The sequence below is a fragment of the Vidua macroura genome, chromosome 11 (genome assembly GCF_024509145.1).
Source record: "Vidua macroura isolate BioBank_ID:100142 chromosome 11, ASM2450914v1, whole genome shotgun sequence".
In the NCBI taxonomy this organism is placed as follows: Eukaryota; Metazoa; Chordata; class Aves; order Passeriformes; family Viduidae; genus Vidua; species Vidua macroura.
In genome coordinates, this window is record NC_071581.1 from 23116727 (window position 1) to 23130711 (window position 13985).

At 40.2% G+C, this 13985-nt stretch overlaps 2 protein-coding genes across 7 annotated transcripts in view; one reads left to right on the forward strand and one right to left on the reverse strand.

Moving 5' to 3' along the window:
* ADAT1 (adenosine deaminase tRNA specific 1) overlaps positions 1 to 9172 on the forward strand; it is a 25020-nt gene extending 15848 nt beyond the window's left edge. For all 6 annotated transcript variants that reach the window (XM_053987475.1, XM_053987479.1, XM_053987477.1 and 3 more), the window contains one exon: positions 3831 to 9172. In XM_053987475.1, coding sequence (XP_053843450.1) covers positions 3831 to 3963 — 133 coding nt within the window. In that variant the 3' untranslated portion in view covers positions 3964 to 9172. The remainder of the gene's footprint in view (positions 1 to 3830) is intronic.
* GABARAPL2 (GABA type A receptor associated protein like 2) lies at positions 8982 to 13933 on the reverse strand. Its single transcript, XM_053987490.1, has 4 exons — positions 13619 to 13933; positions 13253 to 13308; positions 11156 to 11328; positions 8982 to 9558 (listed from the first exon to the last, which is right to left on the reverse strand). Exons 1-4 carry the CDS (start codon positions 13650 to 13652, stop codon positions 9468 to 9470), a joined length of 354 nt encoding a protein of 117 aa, XP_053843465.1. The 5' UTR covers positions 13653 to 13933; the 3' UTR covers positions 8982 to 9467.
* Positions 13934 to 13985: the final 52 nt, after the last annotated feature.

Below are 13985 nucleotides of genomic sequence, written 5' to 3' on the forward strand. Positions count from 1 at the left end.
CTCCAACCTCATGATGAGCCAGTTCAAGTAGGTAATGTGGCTGAAAACAATTTCCTTGTCTTCTTTGTTTTCTCTCGGACTAATGAACTTAATGGAAATCTGAACCAGACTAAACCTATGCCAAGGAAGTAGGAGGCATATGTGCCTGAAGGTAGGGGAGATAGGCCATTTCAGCCTTTCATAGTACTAAGACAGTAGATGCAACAAACTTAGACAAAGTGCACCCTGGATCTTTAATTAATGGGTCTTGCTTGCTTTTGAGTTTTGTTGAATTAAAGATTGCAGTTACCTTGTGTCTATGGAAGTGTCTCATAACTGTTTCAAAGTTCCGATGTCAATATGGACCATGCTGTTGCTGAGATGCTTTCAACTGATTCTATAAGTAGAGATACTTTGTCCTTAAATCAGTTTGAAATATAAAATTTTTAGCCTCTTTTGGGTGGGAGTTTGTCCTCACTTGTTTAGCTATCATAATTTCCTCAAAATGTACTGTGAACTTGTGCATTGTTGGGTAGGTGACTCATTATGCTGATCACATGCTGCTTACATAAAGTCACTTCACCTCAGGGCTTTTCTAGACCATTGGCCTTGTTGTTTCCTTTGACTTTTTTGTCCTCTACTGTTTGTCTGTCTGGGCTTCTCCTGACGAAAGTCCAGCTGATTCACAGATGTGACATTGTTTTTACACTGCACAAACTCTATTTATACAGAGGAGGTGCTAGCTCACCAGTCAGCTTGTGCAGCTGATTTCCTTTGAAGTCTTTAGTTTTTCCTCTTCCTCACTTAAAAAGCAAAATTAAAAAGTGCCTTAGTGATTCTGTTTCCTTCATCTTCCTTTTTTTTTCCTACATGGTATTCTGATGTTTTGATTTTTCTTTCCCCCTTGGAGTCTAAGTTTGAGTGAACTTTAGATAAGAAATCCTACACTCTCAAACTGTTTCTTTAAACTTCTGTGTCTTTAACTGCTACCAGTTTTGTATTTTCTTCACATTCAGATGTATCTTGTTCTGTTTTCCCACAAATGGTTAGCTCTAAAGCTGTGCTATCATGCACTTTCCTTTTTCCACTTTAACCCTAAGTTCCTTCCCTGACTACTCTAGTCCATTTCTCTTGCCTCTCATCTTTTCTGATCCATCAAGGAAAGCTCATTCTGTAGTACTTTGAAATTTGCTGAACAGCTTGTTTTGTAGTTGTAGGGTATATTAGGACAAGGGTTATTCTTCATTTAGCGCTGCCTTCATTTACTGTTGTCCACTGTCAGACTTAGGAACCAGGAGTTTAAAGCTTTACATGGAACTATGGAACTGCTTCTATTCTGATGTTCTTTTGGCTTTGTTTTTTTGTGTTTTGTTTTGGGTTTTTATTTGGGTTTTTTGTTTCGGGTTTTTTTTTGTTTGTTTGTTTGTTTGTTTTTTGTTTTTGGTTTTTTTTTTTTTTTTGTTTTTTTTTTTTGTTTTTTTGGGGTTTTTTGGTTGGTTTTTTTGTGGTTTTTTTTTGTTTGTTTTTTTTTTTGTGGTTTTTTTGGGGGGGATTTTTTTTTTTTTGTGTGTATGTGTGTGTCTAAAGCTTCTTCTCCTGCTTTTTGTGACTTATTCATTCTTCACACAAGAGGATCTGTGTGGGTACTGTTAAATTGGAACAGGTAGACAGCCCACTGGGGCCAGAACTTTGCTGGCTCTTCAAAACGGCAAATTTAGGTATTGATAGTAGTATAGCTTATTTAGGATGTTAAGCATGACATTCATCAATTTGGGTTTTTTAAGGATTTCGTTTATTTGCTTTCAGATGACACCGAGAAGGAGGTGGTGTTTGGCTGGTATGAGCTACTTTACCAAGAAGCAGATAGTACTGTATAATGCTGTCCCACCTTCTTTCTTCCTTTGCAATAATTCTTATGATCTGTCTTCTGTGCCTTACTTAAATTCTCACTCCTCTCTCTAGGTAGACTAATGTTGTTTATTTATTACCTGTTACTGCCACCTGTCATACCTAATTTTCTTCTGTTGATTCCCTCTCACATGTTAACATTTTGAAATTACTGGTGCATAAATAGTTTTTTTTTTTTTTTGTCTTTTCATGTTTTCCATGCTCACTGCCAAGGGAATGGTGACACACCATTGGACAGTGTTGTGCTATTGCTAATCTGAATTGTTACATAAAATCCTCTGCAGTATTGTTTGCAGATCACTTGATGGTAATGTGGCAAAGGAGATTTTTTGCATTACTGGGGTTTTTTTCCCTGCCGTTAGGAAAAAAAAAACATGCCCTAGTCACCACCTGGGGAAGTGAAAACCTTCTCTTGTCATACAGTGGCATCCACCATAAAGAGTCTCCAGGCATTGCTGTTTGTACAAGGTGTGGCTGGCTGTATGGTCCTTTGTTTGAATCTAAGGGAGACTTTCTAAAATAAACCTGTCCTGACTTTCTTGCTGGGCTTATTAAATGAGTGACTAATCCTCTTTTCTCTTAAATTGTAATCAGGAGCCATCACAATTAAGATTGTACTATTATTTTTCTTTCTTGCTCAGTTCACAGTATGGAGGATTCCAGTTCCAGATCCAGTACAGATAATGGGGTTCTGTGGCCATTCCACTGGCCAGGTGGGGGAGAGTTCTAGTGGGGCCCTTACGTGGGACTTTTGAGAGCAGCTCACAGGTTCATTTCACTGAGTATGATTTATGTGAAAGAGGTGGAGAAAGCAAAATGGATTGGCTGTGATAAGAGTGCAGGGCAGGTTTTTTAAGGGAGAATATATCTCCCGTATTCAGCAATGGCATAGACAGGTGCTCCACTCTTCCACCTTTCTGAACGCAAGGTTTGAAGGGTAGATAATATGGCTTGCTTTGCATGTCACGGTGTTTTAGAAATAAATTCATGGCAGAATGCTGAGTGCCTCAAACACAGCTTCTGATGGTCTGGTGTTGTCGTAGAGCTGTGGGGTTTTTTGAGGGGTGATCATAATTGCCCTTGAGCTTGAAAGCCTGTTTTAGAAGTTAATGCAGTAGTACTCAGACCTCACAGATTAGGGTTCCTGTAGCAGTTTGGCTCTTTCTTGGTGAAGGTCATGTTGCCTATGATCTTCCCTTCATGTTGGGTTTAGTGTGTAAACATTGCCTATCACATGTGGCTGACAGATGCTTTGGCAAAGGAAGGTGAAAGAGGTTGGGAACGGAATGCAAGGAAAGGAAAAAAAATCTTGATGAAATTGTCTTACAGACACTTGTGTTCAGATACTCTAGACCTGAATTTTCCTGTTTTGAAAATCATTGGTATAATGTACTCAGCAGAGTAACCAATTGTTCTGCTGAGATTGTGGAGCGTAGTTGCTACTTGAGGAAGGGGAATAACACCAAAACTGATGTGTCTCTTTTGCTTTAAGGAAAGAAAAGAGAGTATTTTCTCCTTTGTCTCGTTTTTCCCTGTTAGTTTTTTGTTGGAAAAGAAAAATTCTCCAGTTCATTCTGTCCTTTTCCCTTCCAGCCAATTTTCTAGCACGCTAAGGCTATTTCCACCCAATTCAAAGCACCCTAGCTACCTTTTCAGCTTTGCTTCAGTGGTTTTTGCTGTCATGGAAGTTTTCTGTAACCTGTGGTCATATAGTCAAACACAGACATTTCTAGTGCTAGAAGAGTTGTTTTGCTTCCTTTTGTGAGATTGATGACAATGTCTGTCTTTAAAGCCTGGGCGTCTCCAAGTCTCCCTAGAAGAGAATTTCAGTAAGTAGCGTGGAAGAGTTCATATCCTTAGATGTTTGATTTCTTTTTTCATTTTGTGACCTCATATTCAATAGGATCATAGAATTGTTTTCATTTTTGTGCATTTTCTGTCAGGATGAAGACGCTAAAAACCTACTGGGACTACAAGGAAGCTGCATTAAATTATCAAGAAGCCTGGAGAGTGCTGCGTAGCCAAGCTTTGCTGGGTTGGGTCAAGAATGCCAAGGAATACCTGCACTTCACATGAGAATCCATGTGACTATGTGAATCCAGGAATAAGCTCTGGTCCGCAGCAGATACCTCTGCATTTCAAGGGCCAGAAAAAGACACCCTCTAGTTTATGTGCTGTAAAGAGGCAGGAGTGAAAAGGAAAGCAATTTACGGAATACTTTTATTTTTACTGAGTTGAAGCCTCTTTTTATTGAAATATAGAAAAGGATCATTGCTTGAAACAATATGCCTCCAAAAGAAAGGAAGCAGTGATGTGCTATCCTAGTATCTGAGGATATGATCTACCAGCCATAGTCATTGCAGTGAAAGCAACGTCAACTGAAATTCAAGCGGTACTATGGAAAATTTTAGTGTCACTTTTTTCTTCCACTTCTCATAATGTTGTGGTTGTTTTTCTGTTGCTGGGACAACTCTCGTGTATAATAAGTAATACATACATAACTCTGAGCTCTTGTTGTCTGGTGCCTACAAGAATTTGCTATGTCCCCCAGCCCCATTGCTTTAACTGGAAAAACTAGTTCTGTTAAAGTGTCTCTTTTTTTTTGGGGAATCCTTTATATATGCTGCTATTTACTAAACATAGCCACAGATACTGCCACAGCAGAAGCAAAAGCACTGGGGAGGAGTCTGTGTCAAATAATACTACTTATGATATCCTGTTCATCTCAATTTCAGGACTTTGCCAGATAACGTTTCAACTGCTTTGCTTCTGTAGGCAGGAAAGAAAACTCCTGAATGACTTGGTTCAAATTGGCCAATCCTGTGTAATTACAGGCAAACATTTACGTACTTTTCAGTGTTAAAAGCACTGTCCATCTCCATGCCCCTCTGTGGGAAATGGTCAATTAAAAGCAAAAATGCCTCAGCCATTTATGTCACTGTTCCTTGTGTTCATTAATAGCCTGGCAAAAGTGGAGATGCCTTGGGGAGTATTGCAAGTAGTCTCTGGCATGTACCTTCTATTCCTCCTTAAACCTTCTGTCCCAGTTACTGCCTTTTGTGAACAATTTCAGGACTGTGTAACTGCTACTGAGCACGTTCCCCGTTTGTATTTTTCTCTTGTAAACCACAATTCATAAAATACTTGGACAAGGCAATGTCAAGATGAAAGAAGTGGATAATTTAGAGCTTAAAAAGTTAGAACTTAAAGTTCTAACTTTAAGTTAGAACTTAGAATCTAACTTTAAGATAGATGAGTTAGAACTTAAAAGTGGATAATTTAGAACTTAAAAATTCCTTAGTGATTTGAATTTTTTTTGTTCTTTGGTGTCCTAGAGTTTTGGATTTGAAAAATGGGCACAGCAGTTTTCCAAACAGCCTTCGTTGTCAACCTGCTGAGCTACATATTTGACCAAACAGTTCACATAACGTTACAGTATGAGAAGTGATTGCAGCAAATCCTTTTTGCTTCACACTTAGGTTGACTTGTCAAGTAAGAATAGTTATCTTGTTCAAGAAGTAACAACTTGAATTCTGTGCGTATATGCCCATTTTTTCAAATCCAGCATTAACACGCAGAAATACCAGTTGTACTGGTGAGGGGGAAGTAATTTTATGTGTTTGTAGAGGGCCAGGGATTATGGAGATAAGGGACTTGGAGTAGTCATCAGAGGATAAAAAAATGGCCAGATGCCATTGCACATGGGCTACAGGGTGAACTGCTGAAGATAAATGGTAGCTGTTCCTGTAATCAAGCAAGTAGCATTCCAAGGGCAGAGTTCAATAGCGTACCTGAAGAGCTACCAGTAGATTTCCAGGTTCCTGAAGTTTACCGTTGTTCTTTGCTGAAATCTTGCAGAAATTATTAACTTACCATCCCTAGTTTCCCATAGTTAATCAACAATGTCTGCAGTGAACCTGCTTACCAGACTGGAATGTTCCTATTTCCTATCCAGCTGCAATATTAAAATGGGTTGTGTAAGACTAGTTCTGTAGACATGCATCAGTTTTCAGGTAAGCAGTTAGATGGTTTAAATTCTTTTAACTATTTTCTAAAATTTGAGCCTGGCTGTTAGGATTGTTCCTGGTAAGACTTTTTTGTCTTGCATTTCTAAAATACTTGTGAACTGTAGACTGATGCTTTTCTGTTACCTGTAAGGTTTAAAAGTAGTTTTTGAGGTGCTGAACACTGATGCTAACCTCACTTTTTGGATGGAGTTGAGGACATACTTAAGCCTAGAGCAAGTCAGTGAATATGTGAAGAGAGGGAAGGAGCTGAAACAGAACAGCATTTAAAAGGCTGAGGGGCTAAGCCTGTGGGATTTCATCCTCAACTGTATGGCATTTCTGTGATGGAAAATCAGTATTTAAATGCTGCATTTGTTTCATTTGAAAATGTCAGGAAATGCTGACAGGTACATGCTGTTGGCATGAAACTGCTCTAAAAATCAGAAGGGAAAAATGCAGAGATAGGAAAGAAAAGTCTCTACTTTTGTAATTGGTAGCAAACTAAACTTGGATCATTGTCAGCAGATCTTTGGAGGAATTGTTCCTGGAAAGTAACAGTTGACATGTTCCAAGCCTGTATCACTCCTTTGCACTGGGATAGCTGACACCCCAAAAACAAAGATAGGCAAGGCACGGGGAGGACAGCAGAATGCAGAGACTCTGCCACAGGAGAGCAGAGTTAGCAGGGAGGGAAGCAGCAGGAATGAAGTGCCCACAGTGCATGGTTAATGAGGACAAGCAAACAATTGGCAGTGGGAGTGGCAGAGCATAGGAGGGCACCAAGATTCTCACCATATGTGTAAAATGAGGGCATCTGTATTACCCAGATAAGTCCTTGCCTGTCCCAAACTTGTTTGGGGACCAATGGCTCCTAATCGGCAGGACAAAGAAACTGTAATCATTGAGTGGGCTGTCTTTAACAGTGTCACTATTAGAGGTGTCATTCTGTTTTCAGTCATAGTAAGAAGGCAGGACAGACTGCTTATCTTTAAGGAAGTCAAAACCAGAGCATAGAAACAAGTGGTTTTCTCAAGGGTAGGAGTAATCATGTTTGACCTTGAGGCTGCAGTTCCACAAGACCAGATGCTAGCATCCCACTGTCTTTGGAAAAGCAAGGTTTTGATCTTGAGAGTGTGCTTCCACTGCTCACCTTAACACAGGCTGGAAGGCTTACTGATCTCGGTACATTGCAAGTAAAATGAAGACTATTTAAATTACTGTATTTGTAGAAAAACAAACCATGAGCCCAAAACAAGATGCAGCCTTTCACTAGGAGTTAAAAGACCTCTGCAATAAATGCATTAAGCACTACAGGAAAGGAAGAGTTAGGGTTGTGCTGCTGAGGGCAGAATTCTGTTGGCAAGGAGGAAAGAAAGGTGTTGGAGTTTTCTCTCAGACTGTCTGATAATGTCATAAGAGGGCTGCAGCAATGATAGCTACGTAATATATACAATTAACATATATAGATGTAGAAGCAAGATATTTTTTGAGGAAAGACCATCTAAATGGTCTAAATTTGTTCTATAATAATGTCTATAATGTAATCATGGTCTATAGTAATACGCTAAATATTGACTGAATACTAAATTCATCCAGTACTGGTTTAGTTATATTGGAGATGACATTTCAATTTAGCTTAGAGATAAGTGACATAGAGGTGTTGGTGTAGGTACAGTGAGGTATTTCTTTGTTTTTTGTTCAGTGCATCAATCGAAGCGTTAATAGAAAATGAAGATCATATGGCCTCAAATGTTTTATATAATTTTACAGGAGTCTCCTATCTAAAGGGATGCATTTCACCTCTGCATTTCAAAAGGAAACCTTTTGATGTTTTATTGCCATTTTACATGTACCTGCAGATGAAAAGTGAAGTTATTGCTGTAGAATATTTATCCTTACATTATCTGGAACTGCTTGCATGTCTGGGCTCCTAAATCTAAACTAATAAATACAGAGATTTTAAAGAGAGCAGTTATGTGGGGGGTTTAGGGGCTTATGAAGGGTAATCCAAAAGTTGCCTCAATCATAAAATCTTCCCTTGGTTTCAGATACATCTGTTTTAGTAGCATGTAATTAACTTTATCTAGCATTTTAAGTGTTTCTTACTCCTCCGTTAACAGCTAAGAAAAAAGTATTACTTGGTAACAGTAGAAAAATGGTAACATTTCAGCATAAAGGAAACAGAACATTTTCCAGTAATAAAAGGTAATTTAAAAAATGACAGGTGAAACCACTTTTCTTCATTCTGAATCAAAAATTCTGTTAAGAGTAAGCATTAATGTGTGAAAAGGGAGTTAGAAGTAATTCAGGATGGAAGCACTGACAGAATGTTTCCTAAAGCAGTGGTTTACAATGCAGCGCTATTCTGACTAATGAAAGGCTTACTGAGATCAACAGCACATTTTCAGATGCAGTAAGCACATGCATCACAGTTACTGTGCCAAGCCGCAGTTAATAGGGTAGTGTCAACCTTTCACAGGCTCCTACGCTCACATTTTGGAGTCCTTCTGCCAATACTTCTGAATGACCGCAGATCTGAACAATTCTAGGCATAATGTATCTTCATGGGGATTTGAGTTAGTATGAATTTGATTTAAGCTTGGAAAGTGGTAAATTTCCATTGTAACTGGAAGTATTTTAAAAACTAGATTCTTAGGCACCACATAGTTTGAAAATTAATTAAAACTTCTAATAGGAATATAAATTGTATTTAGCATTTCCTTGCTGCTTAGGAAGGTCAAAGTGATGCTACCTCAGCACAATGTTATCCTTTAATATCAGAGTGCGAACTCCAGCACTGTGCAATTAGGTCAATAAGCTGCTTTTCATACCCTCTCCAACACAATCCAAGGGTTTGCCTCTTTGCCTGTAAATAGAAGTAGCTGCGAGATATTAGTAGCTCTGAAGCTATTGGTTTTGAAAACTACAAAGAGCTACTTGTTTCTTCCTGGGATCAGCAGCCACACACTAAAGTTTGAGAAGCTGTACAATGTCTAGTAAGTAACAGAAGCAGCTGTGTAGCATCTGGTAAATGTGATGAGTAACTTTCTGGCCAAAATAAAGGTAAAGAAATGACAGCACTGCCTGTTTGTGACAGGAATTTTTATTGTACTTGTTTGTTAATTGAGAAAGGAACATACTAGCTCAATTTAACATGATCAGCATCTTGCTCCTGGTTTTGGATAAGCTAGCAAATATGTTTCCAATACCAATTTATTGTTTTTATTTTTCTTAAGCTGACATCGCAAAACAGAATAAATGTTGTGTTCTTCTCTTCATGTTTTAGTAGCCCAACTACTTTGCTTTATTATTTAATCAATGTCATCAAAGGTATCCCCCCCCAAAGAACTGAGGCTCTGGGAATTCATAGCCGTGAGGAAAAAAAATGCACAAAACCAACAAAACTTTTTATAATTTAACAGTCTAATAAAACAAGATGTAGCAATATATTAAGAAATAAATTCAGTTACAAATGCATGTATATAGAAGGAACTTCTGAGGATGTCAGAACAGAAAACGATCAGCTATTTACAAGATACACAGCAGGATGGTACAGTAGCCAAGACCCACCATTCAGAAACCAAATGTGTTCTCTCCACTGTAGGCAACATACAAGAATCCATCCTCGTCCTTTTCCTTCTCATAAAGTTGTCCCATAGTTAAGCTTGAAAGGGAAAAAAAGAGAAACGGTTTGCTTGGCTCATGCAAGTTGTCAATGTTAACAGTTAGAACCTCATGTAAACGAGGATTAATAAAAGCTAAAACTTGTAAGTCTGTGTATGGGTTAGAATACAAAAAATGAGGGTAAATGAAAAGCAGTTGACTCCTAAGTTAGAGAAATGATCCTGGACTCCCTGCAGAGAGTAAATTTTTTATATTTCTTCACAGATGCCTTTGTCAGAATGCTTCCTTATTTTGTTGGAAATTGGTTTCTATTTTAAAAACAAAAAGAAACCCTGGCAATTACTTGGCTGGTCAACTGCTCCAACCATCTTTCTACAGATGGTTGGAGCAGTAGACATCAGTCGGGTGCACAAATGAAGCCTCCTCGGCTCACCTTTCTCTGATTTCCCAAAACTGAGAAGAGGCTAATGAACTGAAAGATGGAGATGGATGTGAGTGACAGGGAAAAACAATGACATCATTCTGCCCAAGAGAGGAGCTGGGAAGATTTGTAAGCAGTACTTGAAATGGAAGAGAATTGGTGAGTAGTAGATGATCACCAATCCTTAACATCCTTCTCTCTTCATACAGAAGTTCATTACATAAACTGAAGCCATTGAGATGAGCAAAGCCATGAACAGATTGTGGTTTTGTTTATCGGTTAAGAAGTTACTATTTTTACATTAATATTGAATGATCAAAGCCCTGTTTTTCTAGCTGAGATGTAACATCTCATTTTGAACATATGAGAAGAGACAATGGATCTCCCTTTCCTGCTCTTAGCAATTCTAAAATACTGTTACAAAGATGACATATAGGCATTCTCAGTACTGTTAGAAGAAAACAAGCAGAAAAGGATGGTTCTCACGGGTCCCTATTTTGTATCAGGTTACCTGGAGGGACTCTTTCTTTTATAATTAAGTATTATATATTTTATAATTAAGTATTAAGAATAATCACATCTAAGGCATGTAACAGCATACTATTTCCTTAAATGTTACTGAAGTGTCTAGTGTAGAAAGTGGTAGTTGCTGCTTCTACTATATTCTGTATGTAGCAGAAAACAATGAAACTTACTCCTATGTAAAAGCAATACAAAAAAACCTTTCTATTGCAATTGCTCTTTTTTTCATAGAAGAAAATAATTTGAAAAAAAAAACCAACAACTAGTTTGTAATGTTACAATTTCTTTGTAAACTGAGAGGTTATTGGTTTTTTTCAAAATAATTTATGCCATTTGCTATTGAGTATTTAATGTGCAACCTTTTTTGTTATACTGAGAATCATTGTTTTCTTGACATTGATGATCTATGTGTTTTTGCACTCAACCAAATGTAATGATATAGTAACTGCAAAGCTCACCCTTTTGCCATGGAAGTAAATCACAGTATTATTTTTCAGTCACCCTTCCTTTCAGCCTCGCTCAAGAAATAAGACATTTATCAAATTCATGAGGAAAAAAAAACCTTTAGTGAGATTAAGATGTGACAGACATCTCCTAAAATCATCAAATGAGCCTCGAAGAATGGTCTTACTGACCCTCTAATATGCACAGGCTTGCTGTAATGATTCTGAATACCAAGTGAATAGACTCTCACCTGGACTGTGGGACAGTCTTGTCTACAAAGAGGAATATTGCCTTCTCAGATGGCAGTTGAATCCTCTTCCTGATGATCCACATGAACTGGGCCACGGTGATGTCAGACGGAACTAAGTACTTCCTCTTGTCAATATCAACAATCTGAGATCCTGAGACCTTCTCCACTATGACCTGTAAAGTGCAGGTGTGAAGGTCAGGCTGTTCAGGATTGGTATGAACAGACAGCTTTGGTAGATTGCTCATACAGACTTACAGTGGTGAGCAGGGGGATGAACAAAAAGGTTTCCTGACCACAACCAAATCAGAGGTAGAACTGGCTCAGCACTGTAAGACCTGATTTTACAGCTGCACTGAAACCCATGTTTATATACACAATGGCTTGAAACTTCCTGTGCCTGTGTTTGGCAGTCATGGTGTAAAAAGGTGCATTATGCCTTAAAGACACCTGTGACAGGAAAGTATGCACATCACTTAACCTTTTGTACACTGATGATACGAAATTGCTGCAATGTGGATCCAAAGCTGAAAGTGAACCAGCACTGTACTCTGGCCACAAGTAAGGCTAATAGTGTCCTGGACTGCATTAGGCAAAGGACTGGAGGTGATCCTTCCCCTGTACTGGTACTGGCTACCTTTGTATTCTGCTGAACTGGCATTTAGAGTATTCCATCATTGCTTTGGAAATCAGAAACTGACTACAGAAAGGAAAGATAGCAAGATGGCCAGAAACAAAACCAAACAAAAATAAACAAACCAAACAGAAAGCAACAGGTACAGGGGGAAGGATAATTAAGTATTGCTTGTTAAAAAAACCCAATGCTCATTGTAGTACACAGGCTGATTCTTGAAGGAAAAATCCAGCGGGTCAGGAAATGGGGTTTACAAGAGGTTCCAGGGTCTCCATTCCTTAGCTGTGCATTCCACTTGAAACATTAAGTTTGAAAAACACTTCTGACTGTTAAATTGATACCAACTATTTGGTATCAATGGTATGTGGCTCAATTTGAATCACCAAGCAGAAAACGCATACTGCTCCAGACAAAGGACTGCTGCAATTTGAGATTCAATTCCTGTATCTGTCTACACCTTGCTGTCCATTCCTGATACAGCAGCATGTCATTCTGACTCACACTATGAGTTTCTGTGTTTCTTTTCCCCCTAAGGTTATCAAGTATATTTTTGAAATGGATAAATGGATACTGTGGAGATGTATGGTCATTAAGGAGCCTGCAGTCTATGTGGGAGGGAATAGTTATTCAAGAGAAAACAGCAAGGATCATATCAGCTCGCCAGATTGCAACTGGAAAAAATCTTGTGACTAGGTGCAACTGAGCAGCAAAAAAAGTCAATGGGAATGAAGATTCTTCTCTGGGCTCTGCTAACAGAAAAGTTACTTACCAAAAGGTGAGAGGCAGGAGTGGCACTAACTGGCATGTGGTCAGATGGGATGTGGGAAATTTTGCACTCAAGCAAGTAAGTTGAGAATGTGGACATGTTGCTAGCTGCTACATAAGGATGTGAACTGTGGTCTTTTCAGAGACTGAAACATGGTAAAAGAGATTGCAGAGAGAAGAGAGCTCATTCACTATTTAGCAGATTGGTAGGTATTAATGCAGAAAGGAGGGGTCACCACTTGCATTGGCTCTTCAAACAACAGGGTTTGCATGGGGAAATTCACCGTGATGACTGGTTATAGGCGTGGAATACATGAGGGATATCATCTAACCCATTTAGCCAGGGTGGAAGATGGTCAAAGTTTCAGTAGTCTTCATAATCTTTCTAAGGATCAGGCACAATCTTCAAGACAATGAAGGGATATAATTGCTGGGATATAACTGCCCTTAGAAGAAAGCAGGACCATGCTATATCATAAAAATCCCTGGAAAGTTTTTAGAAAGCTTATTTGTCAATATGCAGTGGGACAGAGGAGGAAATGCTGGAGTAGTTAGATGTGTTTGGGGCTTCTTTAAAACATCTAAGGACACAAAAAGGAAAATGAATTTACTCTGTAGGAACTCATCAGAGTGGGCAGGATGGAAACAGCGTATCCACCTTTGCCTGTAAGTACGCTGTTGAAGCTGGCTTGGCTACTCACCGGGACACGGTCGGGGTATTTGGCTCGGATTTTTGCGGACTCTACACATCTGTGCTCTGTGAACAAAACTCGTAATTAGTCATTGCATAGTAATTATATTGCCGGTATCCTAGGCCGAGAGGGCAGCGCCGGCAGGGCCGTGAGCCTGCGGGGATCGCGATCATATTCTCGCCTCCGAGCGGGTCTCTAGCTTTTCGGGGAGACCGTCCCCGGGCATCGCACTACCCTTAGGCGAGGGCCGCCAGCGGCTGTCCGCCCACAGACAAGACGACCGCCTGGGGAAGCCGACCGCGACAGATGGCGACACGGGAGACCGAGGGCAGCGGGGCCGCTACCAGGCAGCGCCTGGCCCAGATCCACCCTTACCCAGCGCGTGGTCCTCCTTGAACATCCACTTCATGGTGCAGGCGGGCGGGGAGCGAAGCCAGAGGCGGCAAGGCCCGTGTGCGGGGGGCGGGGGCTCGTGCCGGGCCTGTCGCTGTCACGGTCCCTGTCACAACAACAGCCGCGGCTCGGCAGGCGGGACTTCCGGCTCGCCTGTCCCCTGGCAGCCGCTTGAGCAGCCGCGCTTCTTCCGGCCGGGGATCGCAGGGCGGGGCTGTAGCATCCGAGCACGGAGTCGCACCTGCCGGGTGCGAAGCCGCCCGCAGGGCTCCCGGGGCACTCGAAGCCGCTCCACAGACTTCGTCGCCCCGGCAGGTGTCCCCATCCGTGTGTCCCCATCCCGCAGCCG

Excerpts from the sequence above, each read along its gene's own strand:
- GABARAPL2 (XM_053987490.1), bottom strand. The coding sequence starts at position 13,652 with ATGAAGTGGATGTTCAAGGAGGACCACGCGCTGG. Across the intron at positions 13,309-13,618 it reads CAAGGAGGACCACGCGCTGG|AGCACAGATGTGTAGAGTCC; the intron begins GTAAGGGTGGAT and ends TTTTGTTCACAG. Across the intron at positions 9,559-11,155 it reads AAGACTGTCCCACAGTCCAG|CTTAACTATGGGACAACTTT; the intron begins GTGAGAGTCTAT and ends TTCCCTTTCAAG.